The 17,507-nt window shown below is 50.4% G+C and overlaps 1 protein-coding gene across 5 annotated transcripts in view; it reads right to left on the bottom strand.

Annotated features, from left to right (window-relative positions):
• Positions 1–1,208: 1,208 nt before the first annotated feature.
• GATAD2A (GATA zinc finger domain containing 2A) overlaps positions 1,209–17,507 on the bottom strand; it is an 88,660-nt gene continuing 72,361 nt past the window's right edge. For 2 of the 5 annotated variants that reach the window (XM_040445039.1, XM_040445041.1), the window contains 10 exons: positions 14,434–14,566; positions 14,176–14,307; positions 12,576–12,665; positions 11,828–11,959; positions 11,493–11,660; positions 9,639–9,918; positions 6,383–6,681; positions 5,630–5,704; positions 5,146–5,341; positions 1,209–2,751 (listed from right to left, as the gene is read on the bottom strand). In XM_040445039.1, coding sequence (XP_040300973.1) covers positions 2,621–2,751; positions 5,146–5,341; positions 5,630–5,704; positions 6,383–6,681; positions 9,639–9,918; positions 11,493–11,660; positions 11,828–11,959; positions 12,576–12,665; positions 14,176–14,307; positions 14,434–14,566 — 1,636 coding nt within the window. In that variant the 3' untranslated portion in view covers positions 1,209–2,620. The remainder of the gene's footprint in view (positions 2,752–5,145; positions 5,342–5,629; positions 5,705–6,382; positions 6,682–9,638; positions 9,919–11,492; positions 11,661–11,827; positions 11,960–12,575; positions 12,666–14,175; positions 14,308–14,433; positions 14,567–17,507) is intronic. The other 3 variants (XM_040445040.1, XM_040445042.1, XM_040445043.1) reach the window with 3 other exon arrangements.

Raw genomic sequence — 17,507 nt, 5'->3', positions numbered from 1 at the left:
GTTCATGTCACAGATAACTCTGGACCTTTATCGTTTGGGACTGAGGGCTCCCAAATTCTCACTGCTCCTAAGAACCAGGTCCTCTTGGTCTGAGGCCCCAGGGGCCAGGGAGAGACCAGAACTCCAGCACTGTGGCCAATTTTGAGGGATGAGCTTTGCTGCTGGGAAAACACCCTTAACATTAATATCCTTTCTGAGTATGTCCAAACCCCACATGCAGAGAGATTTAATATGCCTTTCCTGTAACATCGTCTCATCAAAGAACTTATTTGGGTCTTATCAGAGAAGTTATACCACAAAGGGAGAAACTAAAAAAAAAGGGGGGGGGGGGAGTAGGAATTTTGATACAGTAGAAATGAACAAAAGATTAAGGCATCTCACGTTCTTGTCCCCTTTAAAAAAAAAGTTACATGTCACAGTAAGTGGCCCCTGATGGGATTATTCCCAGGGACCCTGGGCTGGAGGAGGCAGAGCCAGGGCTGGTAGCCCTATCCTCCACCAGTGGTGGTCGGATTTGTACTGAATTCATGAGGCTCCCTTAATAGCTCAGAGGCTGGTAGAAGTCCAGCCAGGCAAGGTGAGCAGAGGTGGTTCCTGAGCACAGTGATGAGCGAGGTTCTAATGGGCTGGGGTTGAGGCCCAACCTGTGCAGCACAGCTCAACTCAGGCCCTTGAGTCACAGACCCATTCAACTCCAGCTGGGGTGTGACAATCCTGGCACACCCCTCCAGTGCAGAGGTGACTCTCGCCTGGATGCCTGATCCCAAGTTACTGCATAGAACTGAGGTCTGTTTGCCCACGTAAGAGGCCAGACCAGGTGCTCCTTCTTGAAGGATTTGGAAAACCTGGCCCATGTCATTGAACAGAGAGGGCTAACAGCTCAGGGTAGTATAAGACAAGTATTTATTTGCCAGGCACACAGAAAAATGTGAGGAATAGAAATGCTTGCATACTCTTAATTTTTTGGTGTAAAAACACCTCCCCCCCCCAATGTCAATATCCCTCCTATCCCCCAAATCCCTGGATCTTGGAATGAAAGCCACTCTTCCCCACCCTCCCCTCCTTCAGCCCATGTAAGTTATGCACTCAAAACAAAAATCAATGAGCAATACAGGGTTTTACACAACAAAAAATTAGAATGTTGCAAAACTAAGTCTTCTACCACAGGTCAAAATGTTGCTAAACATGGATATTCACACAACATGAGAGAGGGGGTTAAATGAGCCTTTATTAGAATGTTGTAGCAGTGTGTTTTGAAGGCGGCGGCCCTACAAAATAAGGATTTTAAATTAAGTCCCTAACTGCATGGATAGGAAAACTAGGGCTGGGGCTGAAGTGGGGAGCAGTGTACCCCATCTCCACATCAACACACGTGTGTGCATGCACACAGGACACCCTTGCACCTGCACAGAGACAGCCCCGTGCACAGCACACTTACGACGGCTTCTGTCTATCCTCATGGATGGAACTGATTTTTAAAGAGTGGGAGAAACCAAAATGAAACTAAGAGCAGACCTGATCCTTTGAAAGACATTTCTGTAGACTCGAAAGAGGGATTAAAAAAAAAAAAAAAAAAAAAAAAGGTCTGAAGGCGACCCCTGGCAGCATGGCCCCGCTTTAAGGAAAGGTTCTAAACTAGACCCAAACAGAAACCCTGACATCTTGGAGGGGCAGGGGCACCTCCCCACCAAACACATCTGACAGGAGCATAGGCCAGGGTACCTTAGGATGTTGTCCATCAAAATAAGTAGGAAAAGAAAAATTTAATAAAATAAAACCACCACAACAACAAAAAACACAATAGCCTGCCCCTCTAATTTCCCACTCAGGCTCCAGATGTTGCTGCCAATTCTCTCCTCCCTCCACTGGCGGTACGTGGCTTCCGGGATTCCAGGCTCTCTGTCTGGGTCAGGGTTGCAGTTTGTTCTTCTGCTAAGTGTGGGAGGTCCGGGGTCTCCGGGATGAGCAGCAGCAGAGGCCTTCTGTTAGACTGAGAGCTGGGCAGTCAGTGGCCCACCCTCTGGGGTGTGGGGGCCGTGCTCGGCAGGGACCCCTGGGTCTGCACGGTTTACTTTAAACTCCATCATCATGAGGTGATTAAAAAAAAAAAAAAAATGTCAACCTAGAGATTGCCATGAAGGAAGGCAGTCAAAGATTTGGAGGGCTAAGATGGGGAGAAGCAAAAACAAAACAGAACGCTCCGCTCGACTTCAGAAGCCCCGGGCGCCGGTCTCGCCGAGCGTGTCACAGTGTCCAGGGTGAGCCGTCCATGCACCCTGCCGGGCTTGGGGGGGTTGGGAGGAGAGGGGGGCTGAAAGGAAGGGCCGGAAGCAGAACCAGCCCCCGAGGTCCACTTTTCTGCTGGTGTTGGGCAAACTAAAGGCAAAGAAAGGAAAAAAGCCCAAGGGAAAGGTCCCCCAGTGATATTCCTCGTCCACCTGTGAAGCAGCCCCTCAGCTGCGACGAGATTTTGCAGCCAAGAATGGAGCCCTTGCTTCTGCAGCATGGCCGGCGCTCGCTCACTCATTCTCTCGGGGAGCATGATGTCTTCCCGAGTGGAGGGTGGCAGGGCCAGGTGGGAGGGAGGAGGGAGCCTGTTCTCCACCGGGCCCGGCTCGCACTATTTCCACGTGGCTGACTGGGGGATGGAGCGTGGCGGGATCATGTCCAGGAGGTACTCCCGCTGGCGGTCCACAGCTGAGGAGGTCTTGTGCACTGCCAAGCTCGGGCTGACAAACGCAAGGGCCCCACCTGCAAAAGAACAGAGTGACAGTTTTAATGGTGTGGTAATAATCTCATGACATTAAAGGGAACACGGAATGGTGAAAAGAGCAGGATACCTCTGTAGGGCACTCAGTTACACACAAGTGACACACCAGTGGAGACGCAGAATAGGGGAAAAGCCCCGAAATACAGCATTTGTTCTCTTGGGGTAGAAACACCGTTATATTTGTTTTGTATTCTCGAAATTTCCACAATGAACAAGCATCTCTTTTACAACTGAAAAATGAAGAAATGACCCCCAATCTCCCAACACAAATAGGTTTTTGGCTGGCCTGGGGGTAAAGACTGCCCCATTCCATTCCCCCTATCACTGTGTTACCCCAAGAGTGCTTTTGGTGGAGGTTAATGTACTTTGTGGAACAAGTGTTTTGAGGTCAAATGCAATTGGGAAACCTCTATACATTCTAAAGAGAAACATGACTGAGTCCTGCCAAGAAACCAAGGGTTAACTAGGAATGCTGGGAGAACTCTTTTGGGAAAAGCTGTTTTTAAAAGTATTACACACTTACCTCTAGTCCTACTGCTGAACACAGCAACTATTTATTCCTTCATATTCCCTTTCAAATATTACCTTAAATATGCAGTTTTACATGGCTCCTACCACTGTGTACACATGCACACACCTGCATTGGACTTTTCCCACTGATTTCATATACTTTCAAAATTTTCCACAAAAGGAATTTCCAAACTGCTCTGAGTTCTTAGCTGCATCTTAAACATGACACACAAAAGTATCTCTGCCTGCTTTATGTTTACAAATGCTCTCTCTCTGCTCTACAGAATAGGTTCTTTGGCAATCAGACCAATGTCCTCCCTTTCCTGAGCTACATCCTGTGGAAGTCTGATATTTGGCCGTATTTCTAACTCTATGGTCAGCTGCATGCACAGCAGACTCCGGTGTTTTGTTTGCAGACAGCCTGGCTTTCCCAGTTCTGCCTAGGGAGACAGATCTCATGATGGTGCCTCCTCTTTTGACAGGGACGCAGCGAGCTCAGGTGGGGGGCAGGGCACTCACTCCCACAGTGAAAGCACTCACCTGTCTCTCTCAGACCTCTGTGTCTTTTTCACTTTCCTGTTTTTAATGGAAATATTTAACTGCCACCTTAATGACAGCACATAAATAAAAAATGGGGCAAGTGGTGTGGGGGATGACCCAAGGATGATGGGGGCTGTGGCAGACTAGGGAATGCTCACCTAAGTGTATCCCTCCTCCCTTGAGTTGTTTCTCAAATGTGGTCTCCTCAAGAGTCCTCTGATGCCCACCATGGTCTTGCCCCTGCTCCAGGGATTTCCCTCCTCCTCCCCCAATGTTTTTGGGGTTTTTTTTTTGAGTTTTTTCTTTCTTTTTTTTTTTTTTTTTGGAGTTTTTTATTTATTTTAGAGAGCGACAGACAGACAGAACATGAGCAGGGGAGGGGCAGAGAGAGGGGGAGGCACAGAATCCAAAGCAGGCCTCCAGGCTCCAAGCTGTCAGCACAGAACCTGGTGCAGGGTTCGAACCCATGAACCGTGAGATCATGACCTATGCCGAAGTCAACACTTAACTGACTGAGCCCACCAAGGCGCCCTACCACATTCTCATTCTAGCTTGCAACTTTGCACCACCTGACCTGTCCAAGCCAGAGGGTGGGAAGAGTGAACCACAGAGCAGGGAATGAAGAATGCTGCCTGGCTCAACAATAAATTAATTACTGCACCAGAGAAGGTAAAACATAACAGCAAAAGCAGGCATTCCCTATGGCAGGAAGGTGGGGGAGTGGGGAGGAGGCACGGCACCCAGAGTTGGCAAGATTGAGTGTTTGTGCTGACAGATGCCCACTGGCTGGATGGTGTGTGTGTGTGTGTGTGTGTGTGTGTGAGACACACTACCTAAACTGGGTCTGCTCCACGTTTTGGGTCAAGAGCTAGAGTCTGGGTATAGAGTGAGCAAACAAGGGCAATTAGTTATCTACCCAGGGCTACCAGCTGTTCAGGGCATCTTATTTAGTGAACAGAGATTAAGCTGAAGAGTCAGAAGCAGGTGTTCTCAGGGGACAGGTCTGGGGTCTCAGGGCTCTTTCTATCATTTCTGTTCACCTGTATGTGTGCATATTTTTCTTTTCTTTTCTTTTTGAGGTTTATTTCCTTTGAGAGAGGCGAGCACAAGCTGGGGAAGGGGAGAGACAGAGGGAGAGAGAGGATCCTGAGCAGTCTCGGAACTGCCAGCATGGAGCCTAAAGCAAGGCTTGAAAGCACGAACTGTGAGATCATGACTTGAGCCAAGATCAAGAATTGGATGCTTAACCAACTGAGCCACCCAGGTGCCCCTGTGGACCTCATCATGACAAGGTCCCCATTCTAAGCCCTGTGGGGGCCACCCACCTGTACTCAGGGGTGCCTTCTTCCAGTTGGTGGTGGCATTGCCCTTGCCGGTGCTCACAGCTCTCTCGGAATGTCTGCCGGTCCTGCTGACAAGGGCTGTGGCCGAGGCTGCATTCTGCAGTTTGGGTGACTGGCTGAATGTGTGCAGGACACCTCGGGGCGTTGTGGCTGAGCCCCGGGACAGCTGGCTGGAGGCCTACAGCAGAGAGAAGGTATGATGGCTCATGTGGGGAAGGGGATGACAGAGGGCAAGACGCTCAGCGCAGCCTCTCCGTGCTCTGGCCGACCTCTTCCCACCCACACAGGGTCCCTAAAGTCCAAAATCAGGAGACCAGGTAAGTTACACCGGGGGAGAGGGGAAGGAGGCAGGGAGAGACAGACAGACGCAGGCAGCGTGACAGTCGGCGACTGACGTGGTCACAGTCTGGGGCGTGAGGGCTGGTTGGTGGCGCGGTGCAGGGGCTCCCAGCACCGCAGTTCTGACCTGTAGCACAGCCCCGTTACTCCAGTCGCGGGCCTCTCCTGAGCGGAACGCCAACTTACGCCGGGGTTTTATGACCTACACAAACGGGGGGGAGGGGGGGGTTGAAACCGAGGTCAGCACCATCCACAGGCCGGCCTAGGGTGACCTAGAGTGACCAAAGGGCAGCAGCTGTGGCCGCATGAGGCCCAGTCCCCATGGGACAGGCTGTTTCCCGAGGGCAGCACAGCCACCCACTACATAGGGATCTTGAGAAGATGTATTTATTAGTGAATTACAAATGACTTCCAAGGACACAAAAAGTTGCCAACGGGGTGCTTTGGGTCTATAAGGGGTGGGAAAGCAAAGCATTAAAAAAAAAAGCAGCCAAAAAACTTGATTTCAAACTTGCTTCTCTCCTTAATTTAGCTAGAACATTTCTTCCAAATGCCCCTTTTGCATCTCAATGTGGCTTTCAGAAAAGTCGTTTTAGACAAGAAGTACTTGTCAGCTGGAACACTGCAAGTGAAAGCTACAAAATCTAAAGAAACTTCAAATTAGTATTTTCACCACCAAAGGCCACCATTAAATGCAATTTAGACACACAGTTAACAACCAGGCAGATGACTGCCCAGTGTGAGACAGAATGTCGGAACATCTTGCTTGCTAGCAACAACTCCCAGCCAAGGGAACAAGGCCCCTCTCCTAGAGGCAAGGCCGCCTAGCCCATGATCCCAGGCCTCAGGGCCGCAGCTCTGGCTCCCTAAGGACTCTCACCTGCTTTAGTGCGGGGTGTGGGGCAGTGGCAGGCTCAGCCTTGGCCTGTGCGGGGGCGGCACCCTGCTGTAGGAGGCGCTGCTCGATCTCCTGCTCCTGCTGCAGCGCCTTCACAAAGGCAGCCTTCAGCCGGCTCGTGTGCTCTACCTTGAGTGCCTTCTTCTGGTTGGATGCCATGCAGTTCTCACACATAATGGCACCACCTTTCTCCTCCCGCCAGCGGCACGTGAAGTCCGTCTTGCACTGCGCACACATGTAGGGCTCCCGGGACAGAACAACAGCGGCTGACATCCTGCCTGCTGCAGGGAGAGACAGGTGGGTTCACGTCAGAGGAACAGGATGCCAGAGTCAGAGCCCCTACCATCCCAGGGCAGAATGAGGACACATGACAGATCTAGAGCAGTGCCCTGGGCTGCATGGCCCAGCTGGCATCAGGAACCAAAATCCCAAGTCGACAATGTCTGTTTGGCACACACATACCGGGTGCTGTGTGTGGACACTAGGCCAGCCCTGGGGAAGGTTTGCCAATAGAAGGGAATTTGAGAAGCTTTGGAAAATGCCATGGACCAGGTACACTGGGTACCAATTCTCAAGAACATCAATGCTCTCAGATTGGCTCCTCCCAGTTGCCTTTCCCACCCTCAGTGCAACATTAAATTTCAGGGATGGAGGTTTTTCCAACCCTCCCACACCTCATCAGTGAAAAGGAAATGGTAACCCCCTCCAGGTCCCACCTCGCTGTGATGGGCAAGTCAAATAAGGACCAATCATCCAGCAAGTACTCATGCTGACAAGTATCCTACCCAGTGTCTTGTGCATATACAAAGGTGTTCAATTCTCACAATAACCTCCTAACAGGGCACCCTAGTCCACTAAAGGTTTTTCTGAGGAGAAAACCGAGGCTGAGGAGATGAAGTGACTTGCAGAGTCACACACCAGTCAGCAGCAGGGCCAGGACTCATACCTGCTGCCCAGCTGAGAGCACACAACTGCTCTGGGTCCTTGGCCCCCTTTTCTGAGATGGGAACGTGGCATCCCCTCGGTTGGCCATAGGAAGGGTGACTGGGGAAAGCCAGGTAAAGTGCATGCTCAGGCATGGAATCAAAATTATTTTTGCCATCCAAAGTGAAGGGGTACTTTTGGCATTTTACAACTATCTTTTTGTGTCTAGTACTCAAGGGCTTAACTTCCTTTTAACATCAGAGACCATGCTGCTGAGAGACCCTTGGCCTGCCCAAACTGCCCCAAATGCTGAGGGGCTGTGCAGGATCAGACTGGGGAAGCCCCTCACCCCACAGAGCAGATGAGATGTCACCAGATCCAGCCACCCAGGGTCTACTTCAGGCCCCCAGCCCCAGGCCCTCACCTGCAGCTAACATGCTCTGGTGAAAAGAGCACATCCCCTTCCAAACATCCAAGCCTGAAGGACAAGGTACCTTCTCCTAGGCAGCTGTGGTGGGCATGAATGGCACCAGAGTAGAGACGCCGGTATGAGGCTGCACACAGCCAACCAGACGGAGGCTCTGTGAGGTATCAGGAGACACCTCAAATAGGGCTCAGAGCTTCCTCCCACACTTAGGACCAGTTTGGGGCAATACGAGAGGGATACTGAATCCTGATGAGAGAACAGGTAGAGAAAAGGCTGATCTGGGAGAGGAGGTCCCCAGGGCAGATGGCTGCAGATGGACGGGCATTGTGTCCTGACTTGGGTCTCCCACCCACCCATCCTGCACTGGCCTCGCAGCAGCTCTTTTGCCAATAACACTCCATCATAAAGACATCAAAGGGATCCAAACACATCCAAGCCATATGACAGCTCATACCTTTCCCTGCTGAGCCTGGCTCTGGGGCCCCTTGACAAGTAGAGTCTACCACCCCCATTTTACAGAAGCCAATGTTGGTTGGGCCTTTGTGGTCTCCTACTCTCAACCTGACTCATGGTCAATCCTTGATATGGCCCTGTGGTTGGGGACTGTTTTAAGAGCAATGGGGTTGGGTAGGTGGGTGGGGTGTAGTAAGGAGGCTACAAGTAAATCTGAGGTGGCCGGCTGGGTGTTCTCTGCCCTGGGTCTGGTCCTGCCTACATATGGAGGGCTCTGCCTCTCAAAGGCACTGAATACAACACCTGAGGAGGAAATTCTGTGATATGCTGACTAATGAGGGAGAAGAAAGCACTCCCACCAACACCCTGACAGCAAGCAGGCACTACGGGGGTCACAGCTCCCTGTTATACACACCTGCCTTCCTCCCTCTCTGCAGAAGCAAGCAGGCAGAAGGTGCTTTTCCTCTGTACGGGCCCCAATTACGGTCGCCCCAGAGTCTTTGCCCTGGGAGCAGTCGGCATGTACTAAGGGACAATTCAAGGTATGTGGTCTAAAGCCTACTGAGCCCTCCCTTGCCCTGGACTGGTTATGGCTCCACCTTCTCCTCAGCTCTGAGCATTTGCTGAGATCACATAGGGAGAGGATTCAGGCTGGCTGCCCAAATAAAGTCACCACAAATCAATCTCAGAACAAGAACATCTTCACATCAGCATCTGGTAGAGGCCTCCCAAGGGCCAATATCTGGTTTCCCACCTCCATTTCCAGTGTTACTTTTGATCACTAACTGATATATGCCCTTTTATCCCTAAAACCTAACATGCAAGTGGTGCTTTCCAAACTGTTTCCAAGGAGGATGTTCAAGGGAATCTGGCCCAGACACAGGTGTCCCTCTCCCACCTTGGGGGCTCAGAGCACTCAAGGCTCTGGAAAGTTCTAGCCTGAGAGCCCTATCTGGAAGCAAAGCCTGTTAACTTCCTGCAGACGTTTCTCCTCACCCTCTTCTGCCTGCCCCAACGTCACAGAGCTGTTGGGGAATGATTCTCACCCCCCTCAGACCATGTGGGCAGGGCCTCAGGCTTCCTCAGGGCCCAGCTCTCAGAGGCAGCCTCAACAAGAGAAGAAAGGTGACTGTCATGTGTTTAAGAAGTTATCTAAGGTGACAAATGGTGGCTTCATTTATTGTGGTGAACACTGATTAATGCATAAAACTATTAAATCACTATAATGTACCCTGAAACTAATGTAACATTGTATGTCAAGTATACTTCAAAAATAAGTATTTTTAAAAATGCAAAAACTAAAACAAGCAAAAAAGTAATCTAAGCCTCGCAGCAAGCAGAACTGATATTCTAACACGTGCTGTGCATTCAAAACAACCTACGTAAGAGAAACTTCAGTGGCAAGAGATGAAAATGGCCCCAAAGCCCACTCACCTTGCGTCTCCAGCAGGTTCTGCACCACTTCCTCCAGGCCGACCAAGTAGATGAATTCGTTATTGGCAGCGCTGGGCAGGAAGTTCATCTCTGGGGCAGGGGGCTTGGGAGGGGGGATTTCAAGCAGCGTCTTCTCTAGCTGTTTGCGCAGCGCAAGCTTGGCAGCTGCCTGACGACTGGCTGGAGAATCCGCAGAGGTGACCACAGAGGCCACGCTGGTGGGGGTGGAGTTCGCCTGAGCAGAGGTGACTGTTGTCCCTTTCAGCGATGCTGGGGAAGGCTTTTGGGAGATAACAACCTGGTCAGTGTGCTGGGGGTGCCTGACCCCTCTTTAAGACAATAACTCTGAGCTTCCTGACATCAGCAAGCAACAGGCAAAGCAGCGTTAAACTCATCACTCTGTGAGATTGACCAATCCTGTAAACATACTTGAGGTTTAGCTGATATCCAATAAACTACATGCATTTAAAGTCTGTAATTTGCTGTGTTTTGCCATGAGGACACCCATGAAACCAAAACCACGACTAGGGCAGTGGGCACCCCCACTCAGGCAACACAGTCACTGTCCTGTCACTATGGCCTAGCAGCCCTCCTCCCAGCACAGGGCTAGGTGACCTCCTTCATTACAGCAGTACGGCAGTGGATCACTAGAACACTGGTGGCATTTCCTTCATGAGCATCTTTGTGTGTGCTTATCTGGAGACTAATGTTTTACTCAGCTCATGTATCCTCATTGGGGTTTCAGGGGAGACCGGCTTCTGGACCAATCCCTGCCCCTTCCCCCTCTTGATCTTTGATGCTCCTGCACTACTTTTCTTGCCTTCATCTGGATCCCAGTGGCCAACGCTCCGTTTTCTCCTTGCTCTAGTTCACCCAGCCCCCAACCTTGTCGAGCGCTTTCCTCAAAACTCTGAGTTGACCTCATTAGTGCCCTTCTGGAAATCTAAGGAAAGCAGCATACACCACCCCCAGGAAAATAGACATACCCAACAACTTGCACACAACACATCACAGGACCCAGGGAGCCTACGATGCTATCCCAGGACCACTCTCACAGAGTTGAGCAAGCCTCCCAACAGAGAGGAAGCCAGCCATCATAGCACACTGGCCTGGCCTGACTTCAGAGAAGGCAGAGATGCTGCCCAGAGCTCTGTTGGCCGGGGTCTTATTTGAGGGAGGCAGACAAAGATGCACCACACCATAGGAGGAAGAGAAGCTAACACACCCATCAGCAAAAGCCGCTGTAGACCCAGTAATTTATCTGTCAATAAAGCTCTTGCTTCCAGCCTGCCCACCCACCCTGATCCCATTTTCTTGGCTCTGCTGGGTGGAAACAGACCCACCCCATCTCAGAGGCTCTGTACAAGAGGTGAAGGGACTCACGGCTAAGAATAGATGTGCCGGTGCTGTGAGGACATTTGTAGACATGCTCCCCTCATGTGCTCATGCTGACAGGGAGGAGGGTGGGGAAGGCTATGGTGCCCTGCATCTATCTCCAGGCCTATCAGATTCTTCACCTGGCCTCATCCATCCCCCAAAACATGCTGAGTCCCACACGCAACCTGAATCTTCCCCCCACCATTCAGCTCTGCACCTCTCCCCCTCTCAATAGCTACCCACCTCTGCTAGACCACAGTTCTGAACACAGGACTCCTGCTCGTGACTTTCATACTGTGACAGGTCCCAAGGAGCTCTAGTCTAAACCTCCATGGGGTATACAAGGCCTTGCCTGGTTCTGAGTGGGCAGGCCACACCATACCACTTCAGTGACAAGACTATGCCCCAGGACTGTGGGCCCTTGATGTGTTGGGTCTGTAGGGCATGTGCCCCACCCTGACTCAGCACAGCCCTCACCTGTGGGATGTTGACGAGCAGACTGGTGTTGGGGACATTGGCGACACGGATGAGGCCCTGCTGGATGATCCTCTGTCCCTGAATTTGCACACTGGGCACAGAGGCCCGAGGGGCCAGGAGGAGCGGTGGCGGCCCCGTGCTGGAATGTTGTCTGATGTTGTGGATTTGCTGTGGGGTGGGATAGGGGATAAGATGGTAAGAGGGACGATGGAGGGAGGGAAGATTTGGGCCCCAGAGCCCCCAACCTGATGACTGGGAAGGGTTGTTCTTGTGAGGTGGTTGGTTGTTTGGAGCTGCTTGGACACTCTTGCATCCTAAAAGCACGCCCTGCTCACCTGAGCCCCCCTGACGAGTGGGGGCATGACGACCTGTGAGCTCGCCTGTGGCCCCAGCTTGGAGGACACCTGCTGTCCGCCGCGGACCAGGGGTGGTGGGATGACACTGCCAGGCATTCTTGTCGAAGAGGTCTGTCAACGGCACCGAACCCCAGGTTTTACATGGCTTTTTTTTTTTTTTTTTTTTTTAACAAACAGGTTTGCTGTTTTGTAAAAGTACACACTTGTTTTAAAAGGCAGGGGGGAAGCACTAAAATGTCTATTCTAGGCACAAGAAAACAAGGAACATGGACTCTGACAAGAGCTGTGCAGACTGGGCTCACTCAAAAGTGAATTGCACCAACAAGGTAGCATATTTTCACACACAGCAGGTGTCCAGCCAACCCAGGCTGGGTGTCACTTGCATGCTGGTCTGAGCTGGGGGCTCAGGCCTGTTTGAGGGAAGGTGGGCCCCTGTCTAGACCTGGATCTCATGTCTGAGAGTAGGAGCTCTACCCATCTCATCCTATGGACAGAGGAGGTCCTGCTGCATCCCACAACCACCCTTGGGAGTGTCAAAATGAAAGGAGCCTGCTCTGCCTAAATCTTGGTTCTTCTCCAGTTTTGCTAGGAGTCCTCCTAGCAGTGACTATTCATGATGTCAACAGTGGCCTAAGTTTGGGCCTCACTCAAATCTAATCAGAAGGAATGGGCAGCCTTTCACAGGAACTGGATCAGGACTGCCCAGGATCACAGAGGGAACACTGACCTGAAGGGATGGCTTGCCAGAAGGAATGTTCTGGGTGCCCCGCACAAGCGGGGGAGGGGTGGTCACGGCACTCCCAGCAGAGCCTGTGGGCTGCAAGAGAGCAGGACATGTGAGAGATGAGGGAGTCGTCAGTCCTGCTCCCCTCACACATAATCCAGACAGAGGAAAATTGGTTTTCTTCCTCTTCCAAAAGCATCAGTCTCCCAAAGGTTCTGCTTCCAGTCTGTTTACGTCTGTAGCAGGAACTGACATGTCTGAAATGGGCAGGGGAGAGATGTTCCAGCCCCCCTCACCCCTGGGGACGCTTGGCATCTTTTGTGGTTCAAGAGCAGGTTCTGCCTTCCTGGGGATATAAGGGCTGGCAGTGGTGACTGAGCCAAAGGGCCCCAGGCCTGGATAGACTAATCCCAACCTCGGTGAGAAAACACTGAGTCCAGGCACTTCTTAAAGTAACATATTCCACTAGAGAAGGGACAGTGACAGACTTGGTTCACTTCATCGAGTCTTAAACAGCTGACAAGAAAACAAGTAATAAGCAGGGCTCTGTCCACTGGGAGATTAACAGATGTCAGGCCATGTCCACTAATTGACTATGTGCAAGTGGGAGCTCAACCAAAGCCTTAAGTCAGACCAATGAGTATCCTCCTGTCCTGTTCCCTTAAGAAGACATATGTTCCACATACTGTCAGCTCATAATGCCCAAGACACATTTACTTTCTAGCTTACTGATAAAGTGGTTGAAGTAAATAGAAGGGTAGCTTAAAAAAAACCCAAGAATACAAACTTGACCTTGGCCTACACAGTAAGCTGCATTAAGAAGCAGCATAAGGATGGGGAACCTGGGTGGCTCAGTCAGTTAAACGTCCGACTTCAGCTCAGGTCATGATCTCCCAAGTTTGTGAGTTCAAGCCCCATGTCGGGCTCTGTGCTGACAGCTCAGAAACTGGAGCCTGCTTCCAATTCTGTGTCTCCGTCTCTCTCTGCCCCTCCCTGACTCACGCTGTATCTCTCTCTGCTTCAAAAATTAATAAACATTAAAAAAAATTTTTTTAAGAGGCAGCATAAGGAGCCTCAGACCCCAGGGGAGATAGCAAGAGCAGAAGCCCTAGGACCGAAACTCTGGGGCCTGGGCAGCACTTGGCATGCCCCTGTGGCATTAGGGAATCTGTCCACAAAACCATGGTAGCCACTGATGTCCAGCATGGCCATCCACAGGGCAGAAGGCCTCTCTGTAAATGGGCTTATGACAGTTCTCAATCCAGAAATGTTCTTCTAACAGCTTCAAAGACATCTGTTTTCTTAAAGCTTATAATCTATAAGGAGTAAGTTTTACATATTCAGATTGAGAATATTCTAGACCAAAATGCACTCTAATATCCTTTTACTCTGACATCGTTTTCGCTAAATCCAAAATTCAAACTTGAGACTGCAAATTTCCACTTCAGATCTTGACCCTCACACCCCTGAGGAAACCTGTTCACCCATGACCAGCCACTCCAGCTCCTGGTACTGAGGTGGGCCAAGGTAATGATTGTGAACTTCTGTCCCCTGTTCTAAATGGCTCTTGTTGGCCTTGAGGAGAGAACAGATGCACACACACCTTCTGGGTGGTGGTTTCCTTTTGTATTTGACTCTGCCGCAACTTTTTTAATAAAACAAGTTTTGCTTCTTCTAATCTTAACTCTTCTTTCAGTTGCTTAATCATCCTTTCTCGTTCTTCAGGACTGCTTTTCTGTAAGGGCAAGAGAACAAGGGTTGAGGGGGAGGGCCACAGCCAGGGAGCACAAGCCCCATGTCACCAGGTCCGTTTCAGGGTGTTGTCAGGCAGGGTCATCCCCCAATACAGGGACAAGCTCACCATGAGGGCCTCAGTACTGGTCTCCTTCAAGGCCTCCTTCGTCAGCCCGTTCACCCTTGGGCTTGCGGGCTGCTCATTGTCGGAGAGCACGATCACATCAGGAGAGGGGGCTCTCCTCTCAGACTTCATGTCACTGTGAAGCAGGGATAGCAGGTTGTTACCAGATTGCCTGGACACTGCCAGACACCGTTCCCCAGAGCCCAGAACCTATACACCACAGATGCACAAATTTAGTCACAGCATAGAGGTGGAGAGCATGGCTGTCCTGCTCACCTTCCCAAGTCTCTTCTCCTTGGGTGTCCTCCCTACCGTACACCCAAATTGACTTCTCTCACTGCACTCACCATAAGGCACCCAAGCCCACAGCTAGGCCTCTAGCTAGGACCATTCTTGGTTGCCCACCTCTGTGTACCCAGAGCCAAGGACAAGCTGGTGTGTTCAAGGGTGATACGGCCATTTTGGAAAACACCAAAGCTTCCTTCTCTACCATGTGGTTCAGTGTTGGATAAAAACACTCAGCCCTTGATCCTGGGGCTGAGGCAGGGTCTTGGCCTATTGTTGGGGCTCCTGTGTGTTGGTGTGACAGTGTCTAAGCCTCTACTGTGTCGCAGAGTCCACACACAAGGTCCCAGAGACAGTGCTTGCCCCCCACCAAATGTGAACTTTCCCTTAAAACCTGGCCTCCACTTGTGATGAAAAGGATCTGATCCTTCCTTTCGTCAGTGGGAAAACCAGTGGAGGACCAAACACACCCACTAGGTGGCACTGTGACCCAGAGAACAAACTGATGAAGTTAATTGGGAAGAAGAGCTCTAAGTTGTCCCACTCCTCCTACCAGACCCCCAAGGAGAGACAGAGTTATAGAAGGAGAATTAGTACTTTAATAGCCCAATGAGCTGCCTTTTTCACTCCTGGAATGAGCTGTCTTTAGGGATGGACGGGCTCAGAGGACCAAATCCCGAGGGTTCATGTCTACCTCTGGACCCTTATCCCCATCCCCTAGAGTTCTCCCCGTTCCTCCTAAAGGGTCACATGGTGGTTACACCTCAATACTCCTAACCTTGATCGGATTTAACCAGTGTAGCTGTTGACTGAACTCTCACAAGAGATCAGGGGAGTGGACTAAAAGGTGCTATTTCAAGGTATACAGTCTCCTCATTGGGGTTATCAACCCACACTCTCAAGTCCAGAAACTGGTTGGCTGTTTATAAAGTAACTCAGAACATCACATTGGACCTCACCAAACCAAAGACCAATGCAATTTGGGAACCACCACTCATCTGTGTGTCTGCGGACTCCCCAATCTGCCCAAGATCAACTCTCAAGGTGACCTCGGGACTCCAATTCCATTTTCTCTGGATGCATCCACAGATATTGAGGGGCAGTGCAAGGCCCTAGCATAGGAGCTGTGGCAACTGGTCCCAGCTCAGGTGGGCTCCCAGGTGCCTTTGTGCAGACAGAGCAGCAACCCAGACAGAACCATGTTTAGAGTTGCAGACTGCAGGCACTTCTTCCAGAGCAAGAGTGCACAGAGATCATGGCAATCACTTTTTATCATCTTATTGGGGGCATGCAGTTTTCTAAAGGTGAGAGGTCCAGTAAAACTCAAATTTGCCTAAGGGAAGAGGGCAGGGTGAGGGACCAAGACCATCTGGAGGCTGAAGCTCCCTGAGATGGCCACTCTGACCACAGCACTCCCAGGTCTCATATTGGCCTGAGACTAATCAATAACTCACCCAAGAGATGACGTCACCCCACCCCCATCAATGATCACTCAGCATCCCAGCAGCCAGCAGGGAGTGAACTTCCTGTATGCTAATCATCCACCAAAAAGTCATGTGACAAAGGCATTTCCCTCCTTGGTCATGTGACCCTTTTAGCTGTGCCTTCCAACATGAAAACCATGGCAACAGCCAGTTCTAACCGGTTCGTGACACGCAGCCTTCATTTTGAGAAGTGAGGTAGGGTTCAGGTGCTGTCAGAAAATGGAGGCAACCCAGCTCACCCCGGGGCTGCCCAGCTGCAGGAACTTCATATGTGGCACCAGCCCACAGGGAGCTGTTGGTGTATTACAGGGATCAGGGTTACCTCTTCCAAACACAGAGAGGCCACCAGCCCCTCTAGTTTCCAACATGGAAAACTTTGCTGAACTCAATTTTTAAAGTAAAGGTGTTTCAAAAGTCTCAGTACTTTATCAGAGTGTGCTTTTAATTCAGGAAAAAGAACACCCCTTTGACACAGGCTGAAAATTACTATGGGCATTCTTTAAAAAAAAAAAAAAATTGTTTTAAATTACAAAAACATTTAGGCAGAAGAACAAAAGCAGAGGAAATCTAGCCCAACATTGCCAGGGAAATGGCATTGTGGCCAGGTACGCTGTTCTACTGCTTTTAGTCCATGGTAGCCGCCTGAGCACGAAATTTATTTGGGAGTCATATGATTTCTGGGCAAATCTAATAAGCCCATTCTGCCCATCTTGGGAGTCATGATCAAAAGAGATTTTATGTGACCTATGAAAATCCCTGGAAGCAGACCAGGCTATTATCAGCAAAAACAGTCTCACCACCTTCTCATCTATATGTCAGCCCTGGATAAAGAAACGCAAAAGTTCTGTTACTTACTTGAATCTTCCATCAAGTTTCCTAGAGAGAAGGCAAGGATTATAATCTTATCTCAAGACAGATCCCATGTCCTCAGCACCAGGGTACCATCCCAGTAGTCAGTACAAGGTTAATATTTAGTGTCCCCCTTAGCCTGTGCCAGGGGAAGCAGTCTCATCAAGAGAACACAGAAACTGTGCTTGGCAGCTCTGACCTTTGTTATTCTCTGAACAGGCATGCCTGATGTAGGGTCTGACTGTGGGAAAGGGGACACTTCATTCATTCATCCACTCATATTTACTGAAAACCCACCTAAGAAAGCAGATGCTATGCCAAGCAATGAGGATAAATCCCCGGATAAAAGGTAGTTTTATCCTCAGGATCCACCAGGAGGAACAGAACTCCCAGGAGGAGGAAGGGCAAGCAGGGCCCAAGAAATGGACAACCACTTGCCTAGGCTCACTGAACAGCAGG

This window comes from Herpailurus yagouaroundi, unplaced genomic scaffold, assembly GCF_014898765.1.
Source record: "Herpailurus yagouaroundi ecotype Mexico unplaced genomic scaffold, PumYag 193, whole genome shotgun sequence".
In the NCBI taxonomy this organism is placed as follows: domain Eukaryota; kingdom Metazoa; phylum Chordata; class Mammalia; order Carnivora; family Felidae; genus Herpailurus; species Herpailurus yagouaroundi.
This window is presented reverse-complemented; position numbering and strand designations above follow the sequence as displayed.